At 38.1% G+C, this 22,354-nt stretch overlaps 1 protein-coding gene across 1 annotated transcript in view; it reads right to left on the bottom strand.

Annotated features, from left to right (window-relative positions):
- Positions 1-1,932: 1,932 nt before the first annotated feature.
- LOC131434304 (T-cell leukemia homeobox protein 3) overlaps positions 1,933-22,354 on the bottom strand; it is a 52,014-nt gene continuing 31,592 nt past the window's right edge. The window contains exon 4 of the mRNA XM_058600973.1: positions 1,933-2,976. Coding sequence (XP_058456956.1) covers positions 2,778-2,976 — 199 coding nt within the window. The 3' untranslated portion in view covers positions 1,933-2,777. The remainder of the gene's footprint in view (positions 2,977-22,354) is intronic.

Raw genomic sequence — 22,354 nt, 5'->3', positions numbered from 1 at the left:
ACTGGAGAAAATGTCACATCACTGCGTGAGAAAGATTAGCATTCTGCTACAACTTCGGATAGAGCTGCAGCAATTGACATTACAGCACGGAAGTCATCCCCAAGAGTGGATCCAGTCAAGATGATTTCGTTTGATGGGTGTGTAACAAAAATGTGCACTCGATTTTCTCGGAGATGGCTGAATCGATTTTCACAACCTTAGATTCAAATGCAAGGTCTCTTGATTCCATACGTTCCTATTGACTCGAGCTTCCGGTTCGGTGGTAACAGGGTAAAACGTGCAAAGAAACGCAGGTGCATCCGATTTTCTCAGAGATCGCTGATTTTCTTCAACTTAGATTCAAATTAAAGACATTCCCTATAGTCCCTTAGCCTGCAATTGAATTTCATCTAGATCCGATTTCCGGTTCTTGAGTTACGTGGAAAAAAGTGCAAAATAAACTAAAAAAGTGCACCTGATTTTCTCGGAGACCGCTCATCGAATTTTCATTACCTTAGCTTTAACTGAAATGTCTTATAACCTCCTATAATTCTACCGAATTTCATTCAGTGAATATTATATAGCGTTATTGGAGCGTTTGAAGGCTAAAATTGCAAAGAAACGACCGCATATGACAAAGAAAAAAATTATAGTTTCATCAAGACAACGCACCGTGTAACAAGTCAATCAAAACAATGGCAAAGCTATATGAATTGAACTTCGAATTGCTCCCACATCCACCGTATTCGCCAGATTTAGCTCCCAGTGACTACTGGCTGTTCGCAGACCGAAAAAAAATGCTCGCCGGTAAGAAATTTCGTACGAACGAAGAGGTTCTCGCTGAACCTGAGACATATTTTGAGGCAAAAGTTAAATCGTTCTAAAAAAGTGGTATTGAAATGTGATGATGATTGCGTTGATTCTTCTAAATTCAGCTCAAAATTGTTTCAATTTGGAGGTTGTGTTTGTTGTTGGTTAAACGAACCGATTTCAGTTATGTCGGTTTCCAGTTCCAGGTTTCGGAGGATTCGGAAATAGTGGTCAAAAATTGAACAATCTTCATTTATCTCAGAGACGGATGAGTCGATTTTCACTCATTTGGACACAAATGAAAGGTTTCGATGGCCTTGAAGACTTCTATTGTTATTCTTCTTTTGTTCGGATACGACTCCCGGTTTCGGAACAACAGGGTGAAGTGTGTTTAAAAACATGAGTTATATGAGAAACTAGGTTGATTAAACTTTTTTTTTTAAATCGTTCTTAACAAGTCACTAAAGACAGTGTAAATTTTTATACGCAATAAATATTCCATTTAAATAGAAAAAAATCATTAAATCAAAATTTTCCCGCTTTACCTCCTTTCCATTATTGGAAATGGGTTATCTTGCAAAATATGTACTAAATCGGACATCGGTTACATCGGGGTGAAATACTAAAGATGGAAATTTCCTAAATGTAGCTCTTGTTTATGTGCGATGTCCTAGAATAGCATGAAACATCGAAATTCTTTTTGTGTACGACGCCGATTAAGATTTTCCTTTCCGATTGAAGTTGAACTGCTAAGTTGCACTAGCAAATCAAAAGTTAACTGTTATACCTAAGACAAGTCGAAGATGAAACGTGAAGAAAACTTCGCTTCGCCAAAAACTTTTCCCATAACCCTCTGGTTTATCACCAATCTTTTGCCAAAACACGAAAAAAAAAACAACGCATAAATCTCCGCAAAACGCACGGGTGGCGACCGCTTTAATTGAGTGACACCCATATGTCATTCGTCGTGGCTCGTGATGAGTGGATTAACCGAACGAAGAAATGCCATACCATGGTCGAAAAATTCTCCCATGGTTCCCCGGAGCACATCAAATGAGTCGTGATATTTTCTGCCGTGATATGAAAGTCGTCTCATAAACAACTTTAGTTCAAATTGTGTCTTGTTTTTTTATTATTCCGCGTGTTCTTTTTTTTGGGACCTTTCCTTTCGCTCACTTAAGTATCAACGTAGTATCAGAAGAAAGAAAAAAGGATAGCCTTTCCTTTATTAATTGCTACTTCTCGCTCTGCCACATTGCATCATCATCACGTCGATCGATCGGAAAGGCTAAGCCGCAGCATTCTATTTACATACGCTGATTGTGTCCGGGGTATTTTAAATGCATTGTGGATCAATTGCTAAAGTTGAGTGAGTGTTAGGTTCACTGTTAATGCCTTAATTTACGAGTGTTGCCGGTTGATTCACGGCACGTGTTTTTTTTTAATTATTAGTGTGGAGGAAGAAAATTGTCACCTTCGCTTGATCGTGTTAATTTACAGGTTTCATTACGTAAAGCTAGATTTTTTGTGGTTTTTGTTTTCTATTACTATTGATCTTTTGCTGGGAAAATATCTGATTCGTATGATTGATTTCATAAAATAAGAAAATGAAATACTGATGTATGTAAAGATGTGTTGATGAATTTGAGCTCTTACTGTACAAGTTACGGATAGTCAAATTCCGAACGGAACTAAATTGCAAAAGTACGTGCTTCAACTCTATTTCGTTCGATCTACAAACCAACCAAGTTAGAAAGATGATATCTTACATAGTAAAATAATGTTCTGCCTAGTCTCCTAGCCTTTTTATTTTTACATTGTCTATATTTACAAAGTTCGCCGCTACTCCCGGATAACAAACTACGCCCAGATGGTGCCATCTGGTCCCTATAAATGTATCACAAAGAAATTGTCAATTACTAGTAATAAATTGCTAATACTTTGCTGTTTTGCTAGGTGCTAGAAAACTACACGTTAATCTCGCCGTTTCAGCAACCGGCGGTGTGCGCTTCGGCCCACGGCTGCAGACCGTGCAGTGCGGCGAGGGGCGCTCCCGGGGCACTGGCCGGTGGTCCCGCCGTCGGTGCTGGCTGTCCGAAACCCTTGCTCAGGGCTTCCGCCTGCAGCGAAAGCATCAACCGGTTCGCCGCTTGCCGTTCCGCTTCGCGTTCTTCCGCCGTTTGGCGTCTGTAAGAGGAAGAAGAGAAGAAAATCAAGAATCAGAAATCAGTCTGAGAAAATCGAATGCATCTTCGGTTGGGATTCAAATGGAAACTCAAACTTTTCGCATAAAAAAAGAGTTTTTTTTGACGTAGGACTACGTCTTTATATTCTGTATAGGGATGTGAATTTATAAGTAAAACTGTACAATCTACAGCTTATCCAATTTTACGACTTTTGGAAAAAAATTTCAAGCAGTTTGTTACGAGAAGTTTTTTTCGGGCAGTTTTTCGAGTAGTTTCGTTGAGTAAATTTTTTACAGCGAGTTTTTTTCGAATAGTATTTTCGGTGTATTTTTCGAACTATTTTTGGGTAGTTTTTTTTAGACTTCAAGCAGTTTTTCACGCAGGTTTTGAACTGTTTTTTGAGCCGTTTATCCGAGCAGTGTTTGCCTGAGTAGATTTATCAAGCTGTTTTACGAAAAAAAGCTAAATTTTGAGCAATTATTCAAGAAGTTTTAAAGTATCGTTTTTAGAGTAGTTTTTGGAGTAAATTTTTCAAGCAGTGTTCCGAGTAGTTTCCTTCGAGTGAATTTTTGGATCGAACTTTTTCGAGAAGTATCTCGAGGAGAATTTTTCGAACAAATTTTCAAGATCTTTAAAGCAGTTTTTCGAGAAAATTGTTGATCTGTTTTTGAGCAGTTTATTCGAGTAGATTTCTCGAACAGTTTTTCGCGTATTTTTTTTTTCTCAAACAGATTTATCGAGCAGTTTTCTGTACATTTTTGAGCATTTGTGCATTATTTCCGAAGGTTTTCTAGGATTTTATTCGAGCAGTTTTCGTGTTGTTTTTGGGTATTTTTCGAGCAGCCTTTTCGAGTCGCTTTTATGAGTAATTTTTTAGCAGTTTCTTGAGCAGTTTTTCAAGCAGTTTCTCAGCCTTTGGAGCAATTTTTCGAGTTGTTTTCTCCAGCAACTTTTTCGAGTAGCTTTTACAATTAGCTTGAGCAGTTTTGAAAGCTATGTTTTTTCAAAGAGATTCTCACACAGTTTTCTCTAGCAGCTTTTTCGAGTAGCTTTTATGAGTAGTTCTTGAACAGTTTTTTGAGTAGTTTTTCCAAGCAGTTTCTCAGTTTTCTTGAGGAGTATTTGGAACAATTTTTCGAGTTGTTTTCTTGAGCAACTTTTTCGAGTAGCTTTTACATGTAGCTTGAGGGTTCCGAGTTGGCGGTTCAATGTATTGGACGCTGGTCTTACAAGCCAGTTGTCGTATGTTCGAATCCCGACCTGGAAGGATTCTTAGTGTCAGTAGGATCCATAGTACTAGCCATGCAATGATTCTGTACACTAAGAATCGGCTGCGAAGTCTGTTGAAACAGAAAGACCAAATTTCACAAAAGGAATGTAATGCCAAGACTTTGCTTTGCTTTGAGCAGTTTTGAAAGCAATGTTTTTACAAATAGCTTCTCACACAGTTTTCTCGAGCAGCTTTTCAATAGCTTTCATGAGTAGTTTTTGAGCAGTTTTTTGATTGGTTTTTCAAGCCTTTTTTTTCTCAGTCTTTGAAGCAATTTATCGAGTTGTTTCATCGTGCAGCTTTTTCGAGTAACTTTTACAACTAGCTTGAACAGTTTTGAGAGCATTTTTTTCAAATAGATTCTCACACAGTTCTCCCTAGCAGCTTTTTCGAGTAGTTTGAAAGAGTTCATTTTTGGAACATTCCAAGTAATTCGAGCAGACTTGCGTATTTCTTAAGCAGTTTATTGATGCCATTTTCCGATTGATATTTCCAAGTAAGTTTTTCGAATTGATTGCTGGAGCAGTTTTTTCGAGTGGTCTCGCGATTTTTTTCGTAGTTTTTATGTGTATATTTTTTTCAGCAGTTTCTTAGAGGAGGTTTTCTTCGAACAGTTTATTATCGTATTCCTTTCGGGCAATTTTTAAGCAGTTCGAGTAGACTCGCGTATTTCTCAAGAAGTTTACTTGCGCCAACTTTCGATTAGTTTTCCCGAATAGCTGTTAAGAGTAGATTGTTTGAGCAGTTTTTCCAAAAATTTTGCCGAGCAGTTATTTGAGCAATTCTTTCAAGCACGGATAGGGTTCTCGAGCAGTTTTTCGTGTATTATTTCCCAACAGTTTCTCAAACAGTTATTTCTTTAGTATTTCGAGAGGTTTTTGCATACCTATTTTCGAGCAGTTTCTCAAGTTTTTTTAGTTTTCCACGTATTTTTTGAAGCAGTTGAACGATTATTTGCGTATTTTTTTAACGGTTGCTTGAAAAATGTTTTCGAGCAGTATTGAGCGATTTTTTTCAAGCAGTTCAATAAGTTTTTTTAGGTTTTTTCGAGTAGTTCTTGAACAGTTTTTTGAGTTGTTTTTTGAGTAGCTTTCTCGAGCAGCTTTTTCAATAGCTTTTATGAGTAGTTTTTGAGCAGTTTTTTGATTGGTATTCAAGCAGTTTCTCAAACTTTGGAGCAACTTTTCAAGCAGAGTTGTTCCTCGAGCAGCTTTTTTGAGTAACTTCTACAACTAGCTTGAGCAGTTTTGAGAGGAATTTTTTAAAATAGATTCTCTCAAAGTTTTCTCTAGCTCTTTTCGAGTAGTTTGAATTAGTACATTTTTCGAACATTCCAAGTAATTCGAGCAGACTTGCATATTTGGAGTAGTTCTTTCGAATAGTCTCGCTAATTTTTTTGACTGTGTATTTGGGCAAATATCTGGACTGCTCGAAAAAACCATTTTTTCAAATAGTTTTTTCGAGCAGTTTCTCACGATTAGCTGTTTTGTAACAGTTTATTCGAGTAGGTTTTTCGAGCAATTTTGGAGCAAATAACTTGAGTAGTTTGCCGCTTATTATTCCCGAGCATTTTTTTCGATAAGTTTTTCGAGAATTTTTTTTTATCTGCTTCTCGTGTATTTTTAAAGTTTTTCTAGCATTTATTGCATTTTAGGAAGTTTGTTTAAGCAGATTCCTGAACAGTTTTCTCGAGCAGCTCTTTCGAGTAGTTTTAATGTGTATATTTTTCGAGCAGTATCTTAGAGGAGGTTTTCTTCGGACAGTTTATTGTCGTATACCTTTCGGGCAATTTTCAAGCAGTTCGAGTATTTCTCAAGAAGTTTACTCGCGCCAATTTTCGATTAGTTTCCCCGAGTAGCTGTTACGAGTAGATTATTTGAGCAGTTTATCCAAAAATTTTGCCGAGCAGCTATTTCAGCAATTCTTTCAAGCACGGATAGGGTTCTCGAGCAGTTTTTCGTGTATTATTTCCCAACAGTTCCTCAAACAGCTATTTTTTTTAGTTTTTCGCATGCCTTTTTTGGAACAGTTTCTCAGTTTTTTTTAGTATTCCATGTTTTTTTTTTGAGCAATTGATGGTTTTTCAACGGTTATTTGCGTATTTTTTAGCGGTTGCTTGAAAAAGTTTTCGAGCAGTTTTAACGATTTTTTTCAAGCAGTTTGAGTTTTTTTAGCAGTTTTTTCGAGTAATTTTTACGATTAGATTTTTCGAGCAGTTCTTTGGAAGTTTTACTCGTATTCCTTTTGAGTAACTTTTCAATCACTTTTTTCGAGCAGTTTTTCGAGTAGTTTTTTCGAGCAGGTTTCTTGAGCAGCTTATTCGAGCCGAATGTTTTTGTTTTGAACAGTTTCACGATTATCTTTCACGTTGCCCCAAAGGAAGAAATCGTAAGGTGATAAATCAGAAGATCTATGGATCAATTGTCAATTTTGCTTCAGCCTCATCCTCTAAAAAACGGCCCCATGCTCTCGCCGGACCCTAAACTGCACTAAACAGTTACACGTTGAGAGTGGAAAAAACATTAATGCGACAATTTTGCTTGTTGACGTAGTCACCGAGTTTAATACTTGTCAAATATAAAATATACAGCTTCAAAAAAGACATCTACCAATGTTACGGACTATTTTAAATTACACCTCTTTTTGGAAAACCCTATACTTGTTCGATAATAGCACTAAACGCATATTTACAGTATAAAATCACTAAAGCTTGTGCATTTTATATTAACACTCTATAATCATATCAAGCACAATATTAAGCTATATTCAAGTAGATCCCTGACCTAGAGTTTCCCAGCGCCGAGTCTCGCCGAGATACTTCGGAGAAGTTCCGGAAGAAGAGGAGTGACAAATTCGCCCAGAAGTATTTGGTGTGACAAGCGATCCGTGGCTGTGACAAGCTCAGCAAGCTGTGCATAACGACTGGTCACATAAAGAAAGAAGAATTCCGGTCCCACGTAGATGACACTCTATTTTTGGTGGAGGCAATCTATCGGTGCGGTAAAATCAGCAAGCCACAGATAACAACCGGCATCATCAGTAGCCATATATATGAATAAGAATACCTTCAGAAGCACCTGTTACCCTTCTTCAGGTATATTGAAGTTACACTCTGTTTTGGGTGGATTTGGCATCGTACCATTACGAAAAACAATTTTGTCATTGTGCCGAAAGAGGCAAATCCGCTAAAATCGCCCCAGGCTTCGCTCAATAGAAGAATTATGGACGATTTTGAAGGGCAATCTCCTGGATACAGGGAAGGTCTTCCTAAACGACAAGAATTCGACGGAAGTGATGTGTAGCGTTAAGTCCAAGGTACGGGCTAGGGTAGGAGATTGAATTGACCAACTTTGGAAAATAAAACGTAGCTAATATGTTTTTATTTATTTTCTGAGACTTCCAACTCATCCAAATTTTCTCGAGTAAAGTCTTTATTGTAGCTCTGATGTTTTGGTGTAAACGAGTATATGCCGCACAGAAGTGGATTAGATTGTATTAAGTGTGTAGCCGCAAGACCTGTCAACGAAATTGAACTAGCGTTTGAAAGAAATAAAGCCCTTGTTCCAAATCTACGTGGCACCAACAGCATAAATATCAATTTGACGTCAATTAAAACCTCCTCAAAAACCACAAAAACTCGCTCCGCTGAACAAGTGTTAATTCTAATAAAACAAAAGATAGAATTAGCGTACCGTTTTAGCGCTCCGATGGCAGCTTGCCGGCAAACAGGCGCAAGGTGTAGATAGATTAGAGGGCATATGTTTTGAGTCGAGTGGTAAAAACCCCCAACCAGAGATGAGCAGACTGGAGTTCTCTGCATATCATAGTAATTTATGGGTTTCGGATTAGGTTTAATGAATTTTATAAATTATGTAAATTTCTCCTAGTAGGCGGCGAAAGATGGGTGCGAAGCTGTCAGACAATGATCTAATTGGTTGTGTATGTTTTGACGCCGCATACTAGCTAGTTAGTGCCGAAACAGCGAGAGGCTTTAAATTAGTTTTAAATTTAATTAGTCTACATACGTGTTGTTCAACGTGGAGGTTGGAGAAATGATATTTCAAAATGGTTTCCGCAATTATCTCGCTGACAGCAGTCTAATTCGGTTGTCATCCGACCGAACCCCCAACTCGTCTCGACTCTTCTTCGACGGACGCCAACTTGGATGAAAATTAATTTTACAATTTTCAATTATTCACCGGTCGCGATCGACGGAGTGCAGTGTGCAGTTTTCAGTGATGACAGACGATGAGTCGATTGTGTGTGTGTCGAGTTGCGAAATAAATTATGCATAGAAGTCTAGCTAGCTATAAGCTCGGGAAACTGGAAACGGTTCGCCGGTCTCGCCATCGCCTATTTCCAGCAAACATTAAGCTTAAAAAAATAAAGCTATTCCGGTGCAATCGAGCGTGTCGGAACGCACACTGAATGATTTATCTCGGTCCAGCGCTTGACTTCATGTCGCTTATTCTCGCAGTCCTGTCAATACCCCGTGTCCGGTCGTTTTTATCACATTTCGAATGGCTTTATTTGCTTACTGCTGCTGCCCTTCGGCGTGAAACAGAAAACTATTAGTCTTCCCAGTCCCCTATCGGCAGACAGACAGAACGTCAGTAGGCTCTGGATGGAGACTGGAAACTAGTGTCAATTAAGGCAAACTTCATCTCCGACAGGGCCGGTAGAAAAAAAAACATAATTGAGTTGTTTATTTGACAAATCCGATTCCAATCGCATTAAATCCTTGGCGTGAACGGACGGACCAAGGTGGGAGTACAATCTTTGTCACACCTCGACCAACCGACCGACCCGTTCGGACAACGGAAACGAATAAAAATCTCGACACAAATCGACAATTTGCTCTTCCATTCTTCGGTTTGGTTCGGTTCGGTTTCAGTTCCGCAAAAGGGGGGGAACCCACAACCATTAACCGGGCCCGTATTGAGTTGTAAAATAAATGTTCTATTGCGCCTGACCCCGCCTACCGTGTTCCGTGTTCCGCACATGGGAAACTGGAAGCCATTGCCGTAAGTGCCAAACCGAAGAAAAACGCCAACCAATCCAATTCAATCCAAAACCGAACTGGGTATTAACGGAGTCTCTAAAAGCTCGATGAATAAGTAAAGCCCCTCTTTACTACGGAATCTTCGTTCCGATTACACATCGGGCACGGCGGACCGGCACTATATCGATGCAAGTTTGTCACAACATCTTAACCCGCTGATGTTCGTTCCGCTGGACTGGGCTGGGGGCGTTTGTTACATCATTTATTCAAGCAATTTACTGGAATATAACCTTGCTTTTGTGCCCCTGCAAGTTAGACTCGACAGTAAACAGCTATCACGGAGTATCTGTTTTTTTTGACAGTCGTCGTCGTCGGAGTTTCCACCCGGAATCCGAGATTAAACGTGATATAATCAAGTGATACGGTGATTAAATAAAAGCTAAATAGCTGATTGTAGGAGTTTTTCGATTAAATAAATAAACATGCATGCAGTCATGTAAAGACGCGTCTGTACACGCACACAAAGCAGGCAATCAATGTGACAGCAGTGAGTAATGGCTTCTAGACTGCGTGTGTGCGTCTGTCTGTTGCCATGGTAATCGAATTATGTCACCCACTGTGAAATATTTATGCTGATTGATTTGATATTGTTCACATGTGCTGTGGTTTTCTTTCCCATTTTTTCTTCTCTTCTGGCTGGAATAAAGGGGAAGCAAAGGAAAAAGAAGAAGCATCCTATTAATTTGATTGTTTGTTGGAGTTTTGCAACTAGGTTCGGATCGCTGGAGGAATCGAGTATCGTGTTTCAGTGGTGCCAGATTGGCATAACCTCAATGCCGTAGACTTTTCCTTAAGGAGAAACCCGAAACAAATCGGAACCATATCTTTACGTCCACCAATTTTCACTAGTAAATTTTTCAAGTAATTGCATGTACTTTCTATATGAAAAAGACTATAAGTGTACTTTTAAGGCGTGTATCGAAAATAAGCTATCCACATACATTTGTGTTGTTCGCATGTATTTGTGATGGGTTTTTATGCTTAGATCACAGCATGCTGTGCGATTGGCTGTCAGCTTTCGTTTGTTTACTTGTTTGTGCGGTTGAAATTCTGCGTTTTCAAAATGTCGCGCATTGAAAAGGAAGTGAAAATTAAGGTTCTGAACACATGGCTAAGTATTACTATGCGAAAATTGGCGGAAGCGGTTTGGAACTCATCATGCCAGTGTGGAAACCATCATTAATAAGTTTTGGGAACACTATTCTTTGGATGAGCTACCAGGAAGAGGCAGAAAACCCGGTTCTTCCAACCTGAAACTGGACCAGAAAGTGGTATCTCTAATCATGAAGAACAAATCAGTGTAAATAAGTGATTTGGCCAAAAAAGCAGGAACGATTGTCGGAATGATCCAGCGTATCAAGAGGCGTCAGCTGAAGACCTACAAGAAGCAGAAAATCTCGAAACAAAGTGTAGAACAGAAGAAGCGAGCAGCAACAAGGGCCCGGAAATTGTATTCGCGTCTCTGCAGTGTCCGGATGCATGCGTTTTGATGGACGATGAGGACACAAAAACCCTTCCAGGTCCAAAATACTTTACTGTCATCGTTGGGGAGGATGTGAGTGATGGGGACAGGTCGATTTCGGTGGAAATTTTGATCGAAAGGTACTAGTATGGCAAGCAATATGTTCCTGTGGTTTGAAGTCAACCATTTTTTATACTACCGTAACTCTTAATGCAGAAATCTGAGTGTCTCCAGAAGAGATTACTGCTTTTGAATAAGAAGCATGGTACACCTCCACTGTTTTGGTCGGATTTAGTGTCGGCTCACTATGCCAAAACCACCCTCAATTGGCTTGCGGAAAAGGGTATAAATTTCATTCCACCAAATTGCCTTCAGCCCATTGAACGTTACTGGGCAATCGTGAAGAGGGTCTTCAAGAAGACTGGTAAGGCAGCTGGGAGCATGCAGGAGTTCATAAAACTTGGGGCTCAAGCGTCCAAAAAATGCGATGCAACCCTTGTCCGGAACTTGATGAAGAATCTTCGATCAAAAGTTCGAAAATTCGTGAAGGAATAACTTAAATTTCATCCGGTTTTCATTATGCTTAAGTTTAACCTCGTACAATAAAGGATCAATTTTTAGTTTGAATAAAATATCGTTTTTTATCATTTCGATACACTTATTTTCGATACACTCCTTATAGAAAAGCATCGTTATCATGATTTTGTAATAACACTAACAAGTTTACAAATTTACATATTTTTCATCTGAAAAATATAGATTAAAATGTGGCAACCCTGCACGCTATACGAAATTGTACAGAGTACGCTGCGATTGGAACAAAGCAAAGCGGTGGTGTTTTCTTCTTCCGTACCTCACGTACCGACGCATACCAGTTTTGCATCGTCATTTTGAATGACGGTTCAAATGTTTTGACACTCATCGCCCTATAATTTCGGAACCGGAAATCGGATCTGGATGAAATTGCGCAGTATCTTTTAAGACACTGAAAGCTTTAATTTGAATCATGATTTGTGGAAATCGGTCCAACGGTTGCTGAGAAATCGAAGTGAGTTCCGTTTTTGGAGCTTTTCTTCACTATTACCGGTACGTTCGGAAGTGGAAACCGGGGACTAGTAGTCCCAAAGTAGTTTTCACTAACTAACAAGATCTGCCAACTAGATGAATTTAGCAGTAAGTTTGATAAAAATGTGCATCTCGTTTCGCCATCACTTTAGGAAAAAATCCTCATGAAATTGATTTTTTTTTTTCACTTATCGCGTTGTAATACCGGAACCAAAAGTCGGATCTGGATTAAGTTTTTGAGGGCTTTTTAAAAAAATTAAAGACCTTTTATTTGCATCTTAGTTTGTGAAAATCGGTTAAGAAATTTCTGAGAAAATTGAGTGCGCATCGGATGGAGATAAAATTCAATTGCAAGGCCTTTCTATGTGAGTAAGGCAAAAATAGCAATTTTCTCGAACAATTTCAAGCGAAAACTACTGTGCCACTTTTCAGAAATTACATACCTCAGTAGTTTATTGTACCAGTTTGTAATAAGTGAGATAAATATCCTCGTGTGTGATGTAGAGTATGGAGACAAAACAATATATTTTATCTATTCAGCGAATTAATAATTAATTATGAAACTGAACAAGACTGAATTGGCTCGAACTATTCATAAATTAAATATACACGAAAAGCAATAAGTATAAAATTTACGCGTATGATATATCACAATGTATTGCTGCTATATTTGGTAGGAAAAAATAGATGCAATGTTCCATAGAAGATAGAGCTACTCTAAATGTGGATTAGAATAATTCACTTGGGTTAAAATATTGGAGCTGAAGGTGTCAACTATGTGGAAAAGCTTAGCTAGCGTTCGTTTTTGGGATTACGTAAGATGATTGTCACCAACAGTTTCATTTTCAGTATCAAAAAGTAAGAGAAGTAGCATAAGGAATAATTTTCCGTTCAGGGAAAATTTTGCAGTAAATATAACTAACATCAGAAACAAAACAAACAGAATTATTTTCCTCATTTAACTGTAGTAACGTTTTCGATATTCTTTCAAGTTGGTTCGAATAATTTTCAACAAACGACTTCTGAAACACCCCCGGAAAAAAAATTCTGAATACGCACCTGGTCAAGCAACGAATCATTAGGAATCGTCTGAATTTTGATTATTCAAAATTTTGGTCCAATAAACCACGGAAAATGTTTAATGCACAATTATTTATAAATAATAATAGGCTAAACATTGAAATGATCGCTCGATTGAAGAACGAAAGACTATTGGCTGAGTTCTTGTCGATTTGAATCACTCTCACTAACTAACTAACTAACTAACTATAGAATTGTGGCTAAATTCCAACAACAATTACGATTGTTTTATATTTAAAATAAACTTCAGATTCTTGTTGCATAAAATGAAGATGATTTATCAATTTCGTATCATTTTATAGTATTCATATTGCTGAGCAATTTCAAATTAAAAAATATCGCAATCCGCGGAGGTTTACCGATTTGCTAGAGTTTAGTTAATTTATTTTACTTTTGTTGTATCTTGTGTGTGTGTGTGTGTGTGTGTGTGTGGTTGGGCAGCATCGAACAGTATTTGCGTGTCCATACAGACAAGTAATGATTAGACACATTTTAAAACTGAACTACTAGACTTTAATACTTAATAAAAGCATACTGCACAAGACACAATAAGTAAAGGTTGTCTGTACGGTAAGACAACCGTTCTGAATCTCATTCTAACCGAACTGGCGGCAATCTCCTGACAGCAACACATGCGCCAAAACAGTGACAGCATAACTGTCACTCGAGAGTATAATGGCGGGGTTGCCAGTATTGCCGTTTGGTTGACTGCAACAACTTATATCACACATCGAGTGTTGAATCTACTTATTTACCTTAAAACGATAAGAATATCACTTTCAAGGATCACATGCAAAGAGTCAAAAAAAAAATAATTCTGTTATCACATAGCGCAATTCCACACCAAATTGTCCAGAAATGGCAAAATTCTGGCACGACAACCTTGGATATGCATGAGACTTTACATGTGTAATCGGTATAGAAAAAGAAGTATTATTCACCGGTATAGACATTTTTTTCACTCAACACTAATTTTGGAAACGGGCGTTTCTAGCCGCATTGTTTATTAACAATTATAACTACAAAAAATTGAACTACGATCGAACTTTCTAAAAAAAATATACACTGAAAAAAATCTTCCGATTTTTCGTGAAATCGAAAATAAAATTTATTTTCCAAAATCCTTATATATTTTACCGTACGATTTTTATTATTAAATTTTATATCACAAAAATCGTAAAGTTTCAAAGAAACTACTGAATGTTTTAGAAAGTTGGAGAGATGAAAAGTAGAAAAGTTTTCCAAGGAAAAACTTTTTAACAATTTTCGTAAAACGATGTTTTTATAGGAATAATTGTATTCGAGCAATGAAACATTATTCTCCAAGCTACGTTCAATGGAAAAGCTCATAGGAAGCTGCTTCCTAAATGCAGTCATTATCGAAATATATATTTTTGTCTAAATTGAGAAAATTGATATTTCATGAGAATACGCCCTTTTTGCCTATCTCATATAGAAAGGTTATGCAATCACTGTGAAAACCGACTTTTGAACCGAGGCCCGGAGGGCCGAGTGTCATATACCATTCGACTCAGTTCGTCGAGTACGCAAAATGTCTGTGTGTGTATGTGTGTGTATGTGCGTATGTGTGTATGTAACGTTTTTTTGCACTAACTTTTCTCGGAGATGGCTAAACCGATTTTCACGAACTTAAATTCAAATAAAAGCTCTTTAGGTCCCATACTAAATTCCAGAATTTCATTTGGATCTGACTTCCGGTTCCGGAATTATGGGGTAAAATGTACAAAAAATTGTGAAAATAAGTGCACTAACTTTTCTCAGAGATGGCTTAACCGATTTTCACAAACTTAAATTCAAATAAAAGCTCTTTAGGTCCCATACTAAATTCCTGAATTTCATTTGGATCTGACTTCCGGTTCCGGAATTATGGGGTAAAATGTACAAAAAATTGTGAAAATAAGTGCACTAACTTTTCTCAGAGATGGCTTAACCGATTTTCACAAACTTAAATTCAAATAAAAGCTCTTTAGGTCCCATACTAAATTCCTGAATTTCATTTGGATCTGACTTCCGATTCCAAAGTTATGGGGTGAAATGTGCAAAAAAAAAATAAAAATATGTTTTCTAACTTTTCTCATAGATGGCACGACCGATTTTCACAAACTTAGGTTCAGATGAAAGGTCCAGCGGTCCCATACGGAATTACTGAATTTCATCCGGATTCGGAAATATAAGGTAAAGTGTGTTGAAAATTTTATACCATCACTGAAAAGGGCAAAAAAACGTAAACTAAATTCTAAATCGACCTCAAATCTTCTCCAATTGATAGTTTTAGTCAGTAGACGGCCAAACAAAGTGATTCCGGTTATTAATTTAATTTAATTATTTTGAAGAATACCACAGTATTATATATGATAATATGATTGATATGAGAAAGGCATCATTACAACACTAGGTGGATTAAAACAGGTTTTTAGATAATAATAAAAGTGTCATTTTTCAGTAAAATTTCATGTTGGCCTCCAAATTAGTCCCTTATACCATATTTCAGGAGTCCTATTTTGATCTGAGCCTTTATTATATTGTAACTGCAATGGCCTGTATATTGAATATGACAGACTTATAGGGTATTTATGGTTCTTCTTGTATTCGTAAGAACTGATAGTGTTTTTTAAAAGTTGACTTAGAAGTGCAACGTTAGACGCTATTTTTCTATGAATGTTTAACATGAAATTAAACGAAACTAGTAGTGTAATCACATAGTTTTAAAATTAGCAACCCTGCTATGAAGAGTAGTTAAAAGCCAATTTTCGGTAGCCGGCTGCCTGGAGATCGAAAAGCCTTATACAAACAAACGTGAATATTCTTAGCTATCGTTCGATTCAAATGTAGGTTAGGTCAAATTAAACGAAACGATGAATTTTTAGCGCAATAAAACATGAAATTTTCAGTCGTTTTAAGATTACTTCTTACTTCGGCGCCAACCCTTGAAGCTTCGATCAGACTACGACGAGTATCGATTTCCGGCTGAGGCTGAGAATAGTTTCTGCCGAGGTTAAAATGACATAATTTATTCATCCAATGCACGGCGCGGGATCGTTCCGTCGTCGTGAAGCGTGAAGGTAGCGGGGATCAATGTTAGTACCCAAAACGAAACCAAAAAAAATACGTGTGTTTTGTGCGTGTTTGCCGAGTTGGAACCATGTTTTTTTTTGTCTCGATTTTGTTCAGTTCATCAGACCGTCGCAAAGCTAGTCAAGAACAGAACAGAACAGAACCACTCCGTTTCTTTCCAACCCAAGTTTAATTTGACTGATTGCTGTTCGTCTTTGTGCTCTCGCCAGCAGAGGGTCCCTCTTCTTCTTTCTTCCGACACAGCCCGAGAACCACTCCCTTCTATTGTTAGCTGGTTGTTGGTTTTTTTTCTCACTGTCGAGAGCACGGCAGTTTGCTCCTCGTTCCATTGCATTGTAATAAAATGAGTTTTTCCAAACGCACCCCAGTGAATTATTCAAATATGTTTAAGCAACTTTTTTTTTCGTAGCCCGCCTGCAATTCACCGAAGAGGGGGGCTATTAATACGGTTGAAACAAAGGCTGGTCTTAATACGGGTTCGCAATCGAAGGGAGGGGGGTCAATTTGGGGTGTAGTACCTTCGTTGATAATTGACACCGAAAAAAGGGGTTCGCTTCATACCTGAAACCGATTAGGTTTTTGAGCTGGCTGGCAATTGGAAGCGGGTGGGGAGTTAAAATGAATCGATCGTTTAAACGGTGGTGGTTGTTGGCAACCAGCTACCAAACGAAGTTCCCGAACCAAACCCAACCCGGCCCGGCCCTGCGGAAAGCCGTGAACTGCCATTAAATATTAAGCATGGCTCGTTTACTCGAAAAGGCGCTGTTGGGAAAAGAGTTTTCCTTATGTAAAATAGGACACTTTTCCTGGTTCGGTGTGCACGGAAACCACTTTATTTAAGTAGAAAAGCATGATTTTACTTTCTTTTTCTTTCGTTTTTTTCTTTTTTGAAAAGAGGGTGGGTATTTTTGTTGATGGTTCTTGCCAAACGCCTAGGAGTGTGAGAGGCGGATGGATGACGTTTCTGGCGGGCTAAACTTTTTTGACATTTTAAAAGACTTTCACTCCCCGGCTGGGCTGGGCTCCAGGACCAGGAACAGAGTATATAGAGAGCAGTCGTCTGAATGACGTATGAATTTTTAATGGAGTTTTATACTGGCAGCACCGGTGAAACGGTTTGTGGGGATTTGTTTTTTTCGCACCACTCCCGAAAAGCACTTATCCTCGGTCGCCGGAAGCTGAGATCTGGTTGTGTTGTTTCCCGAGGAAAGTCCGGCTCCAGAATGAGGACAAATCGAAAACTTAGAAGAAAATTTATATTAAGGCATGATGCCAAATCCTACCAGAAATTCTCCTTCGCGTGATATTTCTTGAACTGGCGGAAACTTACTGTCAATTATAGTAAGCTCCGAAAGAAAAAAATATTGGCTTGAACATTCTCTTCTCGTTGATCGTTAGCCACAGAATAACCTAACTCGGTAATTCAATGTGAGAAATATTTGGAACGTCATCAATTGCCTCCTTGATGGGGTAGGTCAAATATACGGATCCCTTCATTTTTGGCAGATGGTTTTCATTAGCATCGCTTTACTTTCTGTCTTTCCCTTTAGCTTCTGCTGCACTTTACGGTAACGCACGTATACCCAAACCTCAGTTTACGAACACTTTTCTTACGTTGACGCTTTCGTAACGTAACTCTTTTTACGAACCAAAGTCCATGCTATCAGAAATATGATCAACAATTTATGATAAAAATTTTTAGGAAAATAACTCAAAATTTTAGTTTTCTAAGCCGTTTGGTATAAACGAGTAGTAAAGAGAAAAACTGATGACGCTTATTTGTCTTTCTCTTGATCGAACGATTATTGTAATTTTTATATATCAACTTATGAGAACAATTTTAGATGTTTAGAAGTGTGAAGATAAGTGTGTGAAGTGTTAGTTTTATTAGTATTTACGTCACGTTGTTATGTCTCTGACATTACCCACCCACTTTTTTACGAACCTACACAGATAAAAATATTTTGTGAATTTACATTTATTTTCATGCACATATTTGGAGCAGGTAATTGAATGGAAAGTTACATTACAAAACTAAGCGATTTGTAAATATACAGCCTTGTTCAATGAAAAAGTAAATGCATTTCAATGTAATTTTACATCAATCTTGGTTTTAAATCAAATTTTCGTTTCAACTGAGGTCTGTTTAATAGTACTATTGGTTTACATGTCGTGTAAGTTTCATCTTTTCTTTCTGTGTACCTCATAAAAAAGGGTTTTGCATTTTGCACCCAAGTTAATTACAACGATATGAATATTTTTGGAACTGGTTTAAAGAGTACCTTAAGGTCATTTGCTTCTCATCGGGCCAGAGAGGGTTTGGGAATCGAACCCAGATGGGCTGCGTCAAAGCTATCGATTTACCCGTCATGCTGTACCCGTCTCCCGGTTCCGGAAAATGCTGTTTGGTATTTTGGAAATCCAAGATGGCTATTTCCGGTTTATTGATAACCCTTGAAAACTCTTACAATATGAGTATTTTCGGAACGGATTTGATGCCGGAAAACAATGCTTGGAGTTGTTCCAAAATCCAGGTTATTTCTTGAAAACCCTTAAAATATGGATATTCTCGGGACGGATTTGATGTTTAGGTGCCGGAAAAAATTTTTAGGATCATTCCAAAATCCAAGATGGCAACTTCTGGTTTAAGGAAATTCCTTGAAAACCCTTACAATATGGGTATTTTTTGGAACGGATTGGATTTCAGAAAACAATGTTTGAGCTTGTTTCGAAATTCAATATCCGTCGTTACCTTGGATATCGGAACGACTCTAAACATTGTTTCCAGGCACCTGTGCATCAAATCCACTCCAAAATACTCATATTGTGATGGCATTCAAGGACTCCGGAAGTCGCCATCTTGGAATTCAGAGCCACCTTAAACATCGTTTTCTGACATCTACTCATCAAACCTGATCCGAAAATACCCAAATTGTAGGGGTTTTCAAGGAATTTCAAGGAAGTTGCCATCTTGGACCCCACTTTTTCTTGCACCTACTCTTCACATCCGTTCAGAAAATAGCCATATCATTGGGGGTTTCCACATTCATTACACAAAACGTTTTCCAAATAACGTAAACTTTTTTCAGGAACTACCTCGATTTACGAACCCCCGTTTAATTCGGAAATGGAGGTTTCGGTGTACAGCTTAGCGACAGGAACCAGGTTACCGTTCGCCCGTGGCAGAGAAATCGTTCATACATCAGTAGAATTCAATTTCAAACATTGCACAGTATTTCTACACGAGTAAGGCAAAATACAAACACCAAACCCGTACTGAAATTTCCCATATCATTGAAATTTGTTCTATTGAAAGCCTCGGTATTCATACGTCTAGGACATTTTTCTCTTTCTTTAGATTCTATGAATGATTCGATTAAATATTTGGTGATTTCATAGTTTTCAAAGTATTGCTCTGGTAAGCCATACGCCATGGATCGGTTCAAATCGTTATCGGATGGGGCAATGTCCGGTGAATATGGCGGGTGCGACAGAACTTCAGTGGTTCCAAATAATATTTCAACGACTTTCGAAGCATGGGGTCTCCTGGAAAAAACGTGTGAGCGCGCTAGCGCCGTTCGGAGGACGAATGCCAACATTTTTTTTTTAAATTGTTATTCCGGCTTATTCTATGTGCTATGATCTATAGTCAGCTGATTGTCGTAGGCCACAAGAAAGATTTACATGGAATTCTTGTGACTGAGAGTCACATAAGAAGGCATAGTCTTTTTCAAGCACATGCGTAGCAATTTTCAATGGAGCAGAAGATACCACAAAGGAAACTTCCATGATTCATTTTTGATGGAATGAATCTATTCGTACTGCATATTCTTTATTTAGTATTTTTTTATTACCAACTAGGGACTGGTTCAGTAGAAAGTTTATTATGTGAGTAAATACGCATCATTCAGTCTGAGTGCATCCGAGCATGATTCCTTGTAAGATCCATCTTTTCGGTCCAAATCTGGAGCTTGTTTGTTTGATGTGTGTGTGTGCATGAGTTTTTGATGTTGTACAAAATTATTTGTCATTAAAAATTACATAACTTTCCCGAATATACTATACCTTTATCGTTCCAGTTTAATGAAAGATAGTCATGTTTTTTTTCACGTAATTTATAACTTGTTTGTCATAAAAAGGCGCAGGAAGGTGCAGATGAGACCACATACATATAAAACTACTTCAAAAGAGCTGGTTGAATTACTCGTCTGCAGGAGAGATATGTACTTTTCAAATATTCTTGTCCTTGACATTCGAAATGCTATGGTTCATTTCAGATGTATCAGATTAGATTTCAATATATTTTCGTTACCACAGTAAGTGTCACAATAAATGATTTTTTTTGGCGTATCGAAGCCTATAAATAGAAGAGTTTTGTAATTTTTTGAAAGCGAAAAAAGAAGCCATGATTCGGAAAAAAAGCAATCATCAAATCGAATTCATTTTGTGATAGAGGAAAAAAATGTCACTAATTGTTTTTAGTTCAGATATTACCGCGAAATTTCTATATATTATTAGGATTGCAGTGTGCTTTCAGTGATAGCGGGATTAGTTTTTTATTTCAAGTCAAAGTAATTTTTTTTAATTTTCGATTTTGATTTTTGATTTTTAACTGTCGAAACGACAAAAAACAATAGCAAATTGAATAATCGATAAATATAAACATCACTACATCTAATTGGGTTTTTATTTGACACCTCGCTCTACCCGGGCTCCCGTCACTTACTGATTGTTAGTTGAGCTGTATGACATGTTGCACCGTCCTGTTGGAACCAGTAGCCATTCGAACCATTTTCACGAACAATAGGCATCACAAAATCAATTATCATGGCTCGTTAACGATCGCCATTAACAGTTTTCGTTATTCCATCATTGTCTTGAAACAAAAAGGGATCAATCACCATATCTGCACAAACACTACACCAAACTGTAACTTTTTGGTCGTATAGAGGCTGTTTATCAATTAATTGAGGGTTTTCAGTGGCAACGGGAACGGGTTCAAAAGTTATTGGGTTGCCCGATGCTTCCACCTTGAAAGGTCCACCCTGTAAAAGTTTTCTCACAAAAAATAGACTTTGGAGACTCTTTTCAGAAAACACTTTTGATGATGAATTCGACAGTCCCACGACAACTGCAAACTGAGAGCTCTCTCTTTGTTATATTTCTCTTTTGCTTATTACGGAGCTGTTACTGCAATTTCTTGAAAATTTCCAATACAAATCGGTAGCTTGTGGTTTTACCTTGAAAGTTTTGCGACGAGTAAGGCGTCAAATATAAAATCAATCGGGAGAATCGTGAAAGAAAAAGTAAACACAAAAAAACTGTCATTTGCAGTTAGGCCAGTTTTATCATGGGACTGTCGAATTCTAATTAAGTTACGGAAATGGAATCTTCTGTAAAATTGACTTTCTGAATAACTTTGTCGAAGTTACTTAGCTCCTATGTTGAACCTGAGCTAAAATAATGTTCTTATCTCACTTTGAGAGGGATTAAACACATTGATTTTTTTTTCAAAAGATGACGCCTGTCATTCTGAACAACTTCGCTGAAGATACTGTATCTCTGAAATCACATTTTCATCATTTTATAAATTAAGAGCGTAAAATTGGGGAAAAAATCTGTTAGAAAACGGGACGAACTTATTCTATTTTGACACCACACTCTACTCGGGCTTTGTGGCCCGTCACTTGCTGAAATGACGCTCAATATTAAAACATCATAATGACACAGCACATGATGAGGACAGTTCGTTGGTACCTGGAAAGAAGATGAACGAAGTTTTTGCTGGGAAAATTTGGGCCAAGTTTCAATCGATAATGCCAGCCAGCCGGGATGGTAATCAAAGTTGGCCATGCCGTGCCGTACGAAACGTCAGCAGGAAAAAAAGCCAAATAGATTTGAAAGAAAGTTTATTTCGTAACGAGACCAGACAGAAACCAGCGCAACTAATTTCAAACTTGTCAAATTAGCACAACCCGTAGGCAATCGGAGAGAGAGAGATATAAAAAAAGTGCCGCTACTAGCTTGCAGTGCGCGGTGACCGGTGACAGCTAACACCGGTACAAGTGTGTAAACAAGGCTAGAGCTGCTCGTTGCATGGTTGATTTGCATCCTTCAGCCGCCGAGCAATCCTTTCTTCGGCGAGGCTGGCGCGACCACCGTGACGTCGTGTGTAGAGAAAGAGCAACCAACAAATCAGGAAAAGTGCAATCAAATCAGGAATCAGGTCCAGGTCCAGGCAAAGAATGCCCGCCACCAATTCCAGAAACGGTTCCCCGGACCCGGGGGTTATTCAATCAGAGCGGCATTCGATGGCTCACAGCGAACTGTCAATTAAAATCGGT

Source organism: Malaya genurostris, chromosome 1 (assembly GCF_030247185.1).
Source record: "Malaya genurostris strain Urasoe2022 chromosome 1, Malgen_1.1, whole genome shotgun sequence".
Taxonomy (NCBI): domain Eukaryota; kingdom Metazoa; phylum Arthropoda; class Insecta; order Diptera; family Culicidae; genus Malaya; species Malaya genurostris.
Note: the sequence above shows the minus strand (reverse complement) of the source record. Positions and strands in the feature narration are given on the sequence as shown.